Source organism: Mchenga conophoros, linkage group LG16 (assembly GCF_057382185.1).
Source record: "Mchenga conophoros isolate Kocher_MC1m ecotype Shallow Benthic linkage group LG16, M_conophoros_male_GT1.1, whole genome shotgun sequence".
Lineage (NCBI taxonomy): Eukaryota > Metazoa > Chordata > Actinopteri > Cichliformes > Cichlidae > Mchenga > Mchenga conophoros.
The window spans coordinates 21,510,446-21,518,296 of record NC_140541.1 but is presented as its reverse complement, the minus strand read 5'-3'; the positions used below and the strand labels follow the sequence as shown (position 1 = coordinate 21,518,296).

General features: G+C 41.5%; 1 protein-coding gene across 2 annotated transcripts in view; it reads left to right on the top strand.

The window, feature by feature from the left end:
- Positions 1-1,943: 1,943 nt before the first annotated feature.
- LOC146556729 (FERM and PDZ domain-containing protein 4-like) overlaps positions 1,944-7,851 on the top strand; it is a 38,250-nt gene continuing 32,342 nt past the window's right edge. The window contains exon 1 of one of the 2 annotated variants that reach the window (XM_085250338.1): positions 1,944-2,030. In XM_085250338.1, coding sequence (XP_085106464.1) covers positions 1,957-2,030 — 74 coding nt within the window. In that variant the 5' untranslated portion in view covers positions 1,944-1,956. Of the gene's footprint in view, positions 2,031-6,700; positions 6,912-7,851 lie in introns of those variants that run through there. The other variant, XM_085250339.1, reaches the window with a different exon arrangement.

Genomic DNA, 7,851 nt, shown 5'->3' with positions numbered 1-7,851 from the left:
AGAAGAGCAAGTTATATCACTTCTTTACTTAAGCCACGTGGGTCACTGAGATTCTGTAGTACTGACTTCTCCGATTTGTGATGAAAATATGAAGAGCACAGTGCAGATTTTTTTAAACTCTAGAAACATATGTGTTGTATTTTGAGGCTTACTGGTTGTTTAAGAAAGACTTTCAATGGGAAGCATTTGAATTATGTGTACAAGAATGTGCCACATTGTATGAGTCAGCATGGCAAGAGCTGAGAGATTATATGCTTTATTTGGTTTGAACAAACAAGAACTTTACAGCAGACCACTAGATGGCATTAAATTACTCACTTTGTCAAATGAGTAAAGGCATGGTATGCAGCTCTATGGAGATTTTACTGTTTTTGGACAGACTAGCCATCTTTGCATTTAGTATCTGCAACTTATTAGCAACCTTTTAGCCACATGTGCGCATTGTATAGAATATTTATGCTGAGATGTCACATAGCCTCAGGTTAGCTGAGGGCAATTTGATTAAACACAACTGAAAATATTAATATGCAGTTAAATGAAATCTGTTCTCTTTTCAAGACAGAAATTTATCAATATAGCCGCTCCTTAGGGTCCTAAATATGCAAGAGTGTATTCTGACTTAGTGGCGGTATTCAGATGCTATAAAACACAATACATCACAATAGCAAATGAATATGCATTTAGAGGGCTAATAGATTCTGTTCAATCTAATTCTTGAGAAGCAGGGGTTCAGCGCATTTTTGGCATTTATATTTTGCACAGTTTTGCATTTTGTTAGAAAAAAGGCAAATGTGTCTCTTTTTTTGTCTGCAATTACTTTATGATATAACCATTATGGAATCAAATGCACTGCAGAATATGGCATTGCTGCAAATTCCTGCATGATAAACTCTGCACATTTGTATCTAAGAACCATACAAAAACATAAACATTGCATAATAAGTCTAATTCAGCTTACTGCAGTAACTCCTTTCTGTCACTTGTCTGTGCTGGTGGACTGTGAAGCACATGTTTAATTCAAGCACCCAATGGCATCACTGTGTTATGAACCTTTATTAATCCACATTAAAGTGACAGCCTGTCCAAAAGGGACAAACCAAAAATAGAGTGACACCTTTTGAAATGGTGCGTTTGCTCTTTCTGTTTATGGTAACTATTGTTTAGCTGTCAGTGAGCATAAACGGGGAGACAGCTTTCTAATAGTGTCGAGGATTTTTCTTTTTTTTTAAGCCTGTGATGCAGAGGGGAGAAACTATGTGATTATGTTACAGTTGTGCAGATCCAGTTTCCTTTGTTTAAGGTTAAAACACAAAAATGGAGGTTTCACTTTAAAGCTGCAGCATGCAAGAGTTTCATCCAGTCATCGTGGACGCCCCAACATTTTTGAGCTGTGCTCTTCAAGATTCAAACGTGTACATGGCACATGGGTAGGCAGCCCCAGTGTTGACGCCTTTGGCACAGAAGTGAAGCAAAATTCGTTTGTCTTCTGAAACGCGAGAAGGGAAGACAAAACCCTGTTTTTAATCTCTTTAGAATAGTGCATCTATATCAGATTGGAGGCTTTTATTATTTCTCAGATTACCATCTCTTACATTTAATAGCGCATCTTCTCTACAGCGAAGGGAGAAAATGGGCGTAATGGTGAGAGGAAAATGCAATCGAGATGTCAGACAAGCACCCGATTAACCACTTACAGAAGCAGTCTCTGCATTACAGCTACACCATGCCATCTCACTTTTCCACTCGGCCTGATCCTTCAAACATTACTGGCCACAAGGTATTGATTTTCCATTCTTCTCAATATCGTGTTGCTGTTAATAGAATTTACACCAGACTATCAATGTTTCAAGGAGGCCTGCCCCTCCCTCCTCTTAGCGTACTGTCAGGATCTTGTCACCCACAGACAGGGCACACTCACACTGTTCCAGTTGGGAGTTCATACCTGAGAGAGAAAACATGGAAATTGGCAAAACAGGCAGACATGAAATTTGTTTTGGTGGCAGTTTGGATAGATACCGGCAGCAGAAGAGGTGAGTCAAAAGCTGTTGCACTTTTTTTGTGATTAACAAAAGATACATGAGTTTATGTGCAAATTATTTGGGGTTGAAATATGTCACCTACTTGACTGTGGTATACGTTTCTTACAGAAAATTGTGTGTCAAATCAAATCAAACCACTCTGCTATAGACAGTAAATCTTGTCAGGTGTAACTTTGCCTGCAGTAATGTGTAACTTCTTTTGGACTGAGGCATGAAAACTAAACTAATAATTCTCTAATATGCATAGCATTCAAAGTACAATGCATATTGTTTATTTGGAACAGTGGTGACAAAATTGAAAAAGTTGCGTAGGGAGTTATATTTCAAACTAGTAACTAATGGCTGAATTTCTTTTTATTTTTTTTGATAAATTTCTATTCAGCCATGATCACATGCAAAAACCAATTATGCTGCATATTGTCGGGCTAATAATACCCTAATCCATGGCATTAGAAATGATGCGTGCGCTCACAAATTCTGGCCAAGAGGCTTGGAGCCCAGCCTGCAGCAACACTGAGCTCCTGATTCAAGTGACAGCGTCGGCTTGGTGACCTTAGCAGCTTTCCATGGGCACATTGATTTTTCTCCCACATTACAGATAATTGCTGGATGCTGTGAATCCTATCCTCCCCGGGCAGCAGGGAGGAGCTTCTGTAGTGTGTTGACACAAGAGTGGCTATCTGATTTGAGGAACGTGATATCCTGGGATCTTATTGAGTGCGATTGACTTCTGTGTACTTCCTGTCTATGGCATGAGTATATTTAACAACTTGTTTTTAGCTGCTGGTGTTGTAAATGCTCTGTATTACTGACAAGGCACATTGGTTAAATTGTGTAATTAAAATAAATAAATCAATACAAGACTGTCTTTTAGACTTAATGAGAACAAGGGCTCTGTCCAACTGCCTTTAATACCATTTCAATTTGTTTAATTAATTATGATGAATTACCTGTGGCAAGGCAATATGGCAATGTAGATAATTATAACGAATAAGATTTGCAGGCAAATAGTGTAAATCACATTATCGCGAAAAAATGAGCTTGACAGCTTTTTCAAATAGATTTGCAACATAAAGGTTGAGCCAAGCAGTTGCTTTTATTATATCAATATGATTTTTGTTCTGCATGGAACCACTCTCATCATTTTATGCAAATGAATGCAGCTACTGTTTGTTCTGCTCCACAAAGTAATGAAAAAGTCACTTTTATTGTTATTATATGAGGCAAAATCTGCTTTGATGGACTGGAAACCAACTTGTGCCACTTTCGGGTCTTTTGCTTGTAGATGTAACGGCACCTTTTGCTTAGTTTGAATTTTATTATTTGACTTTTTGTTTCTTACCTATTTTAGAGCATTGCACTTAAGTCTGTTGGACTAAATAACTAGAAGGACACTAGCAGAGCAAATCTCCTGCCAAGGCCAATGTCAATGCAAAGATGCATTAGGCTTTTTTTTTGCCCGTTAAAAACTAAATGTTGCAGTCATATAAGATGCCAGTGCAATTTGCAAAGGAGCATGGCATTTTACATTGTTCTAAGAAATCAGATTGGCTAGCCACCCACACTCAGTGAACAGCACAATAAATCAAATGAGTACAGAAAGCACACTGCCTATCATCAACATCTTAAATCATCCCTGTTATAACCCCAAGACAACATGCTAAATGTGATTCTTAGTCATGTACACTGTGCAGGGTCATTGCACTTTGCACATCCCCTGTCCCCACTCTAAGTGCTGCGGCCTGTTTGTCATGGAAAAACAGGCCACTGATGCATGGCGCTGTGGCCCAAGGGCGAGCAGTCGGCCACATGATTGGATGGATTCATGTGTGGTATTTATCTCACAGAAAGGTCTGCTTTTGTCTGCTTTAACTAGACACAGCACTCCTTCCTGGCCATATGGCCGTGCCTAGATCCTTGATATACATAAACAAAAACTGTCCTCAGTTGGCAATGTGCACACATAACTACAGCAATAATCTGGTGCAATATATATATATATATATATATACTACACCCAGCACGCCCCTGCGGGCGGTTTTATCCTTCAAGCTCGGGTCCTCTACCAGAGGCCTGGGAGCTTGAGGGTCCTGCGCAGTATCTTAGCTGTTCCCAGGACTGCGCTCTTCTGGACAGAGATCTCCGATGTTGTTCCCGGGATCTGCTGGAGCCACTCGCCTAGCTTGGAAGTCACCGCACCTAGGGCTCCGATTACCACGGGGACCACCGTTACCTTCACCCTCCACATCCTCTCGAGCTCTTCTCTGAGCCCTTGGTATTTCTCCAGCTTCTCGTGTTCCTTCTTCCTGATATTGCTGTCATTCGGAACCGCTACATCGATCACTACGGCCGTCTTCTTCTGTTTGTCTACCACCACTATGTCCGGTTGGTTAGCCACCACCATTTTGTCCGTCTGTATCTGGAAGTCCCACAGGATCTTAGCTCGGTCATTCTCCACCACCCTTGGGGGCATCTCCCATTTTGACCTCGGGACTTCTAGGTTATACTCGGCACAGATGTTCCTGTACACTATGCCGGCCACTTGGTTATGGCGTTCCATGTATGCCTTGCCTGCTAGCATCTTGCACCCTGCTGTTATGTGCTGGATTGTCTCTGGGGCATCTTTACACAGCCTGCACCTGGGGTCTTGCCTGGTGTGATAGACCCCAGCCTCTATGGATCTTGTACTCAGAGCTTGTTCTTGTGCTGCCATGATTAGTGCCTCTGTGCTGTCTTTCAGTCCAGCTTTGTCCAGCCACTGGTAGGATTTCTGGATATCAGCCACCTCCTCTATCTGCCGGTGGTACATACCGTGCAGGGGCCTGTCCTTCCATGATGGTTCCTCGTCTCCCTCCTCTTTCTTGGGTTTCTGCTGCCTGAGGTATTCACTGAGCACTCGGTCAGTTGGGGCCATCTTCCCAATGTATTCTTGGATGTTCCTTGTCTCATCCTGGACTGTGGTGCTGACACTCACCAGTCCCCGGCCCCCTTCCTTCCGCTTAGCGTACAGCCTCAGGGTGCTGGACTTGGGGTGAAACCCTCCATGCATGGTAAGGAGCTTTCTTGTCTTTATGTCAGTGGCTTCTATCTCCTCCTTTGGCCAGCCTATTACCCCAGCAGGGTACCTGATCACGGGCAGGGCATACGTGTTGATGGCCCGGATCTTGTTCTTACCATTCAGCTGACTCCTCAGGACTTGCCTGACCCTCTGCAGGTACTTGGTGGTTGCAGCCTTTCTAGCGGCCTCTTCATGGTTCCCATTTGCCTGCGGGATCCCCAGGTACTTGTAACTGTCCTCTATGTCTGCAATGTTGCCTTCTGGTAGTTCAATCCCCTCAGTTCTGACTACCTTCCCTCTCTTTGTTACCATCCGACTACACTTCTCCAGTCCGAACGACATTCCAATGTCATTGCTGTATAGCCTGGTAGTGTGGATCAGTGAATCGATGTCTCGTTCACTCTTGGCATACAGCTTGATGTCATCCATGTACAGGAGGTGGCTGACAACTGCTCCGTTCCGTAGTCGGTATCCGTAGCCAGTCTTGTTAATGATCTCACTGAGGGGGTTCAGGCCTATGCAGAACAGGCCTATGCAGAACATATATATATATATATATATATATATATATATATATATATATATACATATATATATATATATGTGTATATAAAGAAATATTTTTTATGAAAAACAGGCCCAGACTTTCTGTTGCACTTTCTTGTTGTTATTTAGGAAGCTGAACTTTCACTTGTAGTAGACCACTGTGTGTACTTGCCATGGGATGTGTTATGCAAGCAGCTCCATTTGCTTGCAGAGGCAAAGACACGTGCCTCGGTTCATAACTAATGGAAGACTGTGTATGCCATTCATGCATGAGAGAATCAACATGGTATAATCCCGCGTGAACTATCATGACAGCACAATGCAGCGGTTTTGTGAGAAAATGCCATAAAAGCCTAAAATGTTAACAAAAACACCACGCATACACAGTTTAACAGGCTACATTATTGTACTTTTTTAAGGAAAGACTAGTATGAATAATGAAATAATGGATATATTAGATAAAAATAATACTGTATTGTGCTACTGTATAATATTGAGGTTAAGATCTAATTCATTGGTTTATATAGGATTTAGGTTAGGCTCTGTTAGGGGTGACAGTTGGCAGGCAGCTAGTGATAGAGTTTGGATTATGCTTGAAGCTTAATTTTTAAGCTCTCATGGATGATAAAACACATGCCATTTCCAAATGCCTCAAACAGGGATAAGATAAATATTTCAGATAATGTAATTTCGTAGTAAGCTGAGACTATAGTGCAAGCAGTGATGTTTATAGCAGTCTGAACGGGAAAAACTGGAAAATCTTAACTTGGCATGACGAGTCAAGTAAGGATGAAATATGAAAACACCACAGGTGTGATCACCCAAACGAAATATGTTTTTCATGAGAGCCTTGCTCATCGAGGCAGCTTTAACCAGCACAGCACCCCATTGGAGCCCAGCTGTTCAGCATTGATCTCTCTGTGTTTTCTGGTGCACCGGACCGGAATGTGATGTTATTTCATTACTGAGGCAGAAGCGACAAGCTCGGTCTCCGCCTCCAGGGCACTGGCCACTCACTTGGACAGGGGCACTGTATGTAATAATAACTGAATGGCTTAGTCAGGCGGAGTGCAGTTGACTATTAAAAATCCAAATCAAGCAGCGAGAAACTCTGGAGTCAGGAGGAAGGACGGGAGCACGCATCAGTGAAGAAGGCTTAAAAGGCCTGGACAGGAAAAACAGAAACAAGCACTGCTTTAAATTTGATTAGACTTGTCACCAGCAATGGACCCAGATGACAATGAACTCGGCATCTTCACTGTTATTCAGTGAGTACAGTGCTGTGGATTGGTGTGTTTTTTTTAGTATTTCATATGTCAGTGAGAACTAGTTGGTGTAATCATAAAGATAAACATATTTGTATGTTCTAGAGGGCATTTCATTACCTTTTAGCTTTTTCCTTGACTTAAGAATTGATTGTGGTTGTTGCTGTGTATTGATTTAAGGTCATGGGTTGGCCAACTTACTTTTTACCAATACATTGCAATCATATTTCTGTGGGTGTGAAAGACAAATAGTGTTTACAACTTATATAAAAACGTTTTATTTTACATCTTTGCATTTTGTAGTAGAATGGTGACAGTAGGTGGTTGAGGTTATCCACTCAAATGCCAGTGTATAACAGGTGCTACACAAAGTTATGTAACTGCAGTTTCCTCATAGATTAAGATAAGATAAGATAAGATAACCTTTATTAGTCCCACACGTGGGAAATTTGTTTTGTCACAGCAGGAAGTGGACAGTGCAAAAGTTATGAGGCAAAAATTAGAATACAATAAGAATAAATACAGTACACAACTGTACAGAATAGAATAAAATACTATATACAGTAGAATAAAATAAAATAAATATACAATAAGATAAAAATAGAATACAAATACAAATACTATATACAACTGAGTAAAAATACAACGATGACAGAAAGGATTATTGCACTTAGTATTATTGCATATGTATGGATGTGTGTGCTTGATCAGTTAAAGTCTTTATTATGGAGTCTGACAGCAGTGGGGAGGAAAGACCTGCGAAATCTCTCCGTCCCACACCGTGGGTGCCGCAGTCTCCCACTGAAGGAGCTGCTCAGTGCTGTCACAGTCTGCTGCATGGGGTGGGAGATGTTGTCCAACAGGGATGACAGCTTAGCCGCCGTTCTCCTGTCACTCACCACCTCCACTGGGTCCAGAGGGCATCCTAGAACAGAGCTGGCCC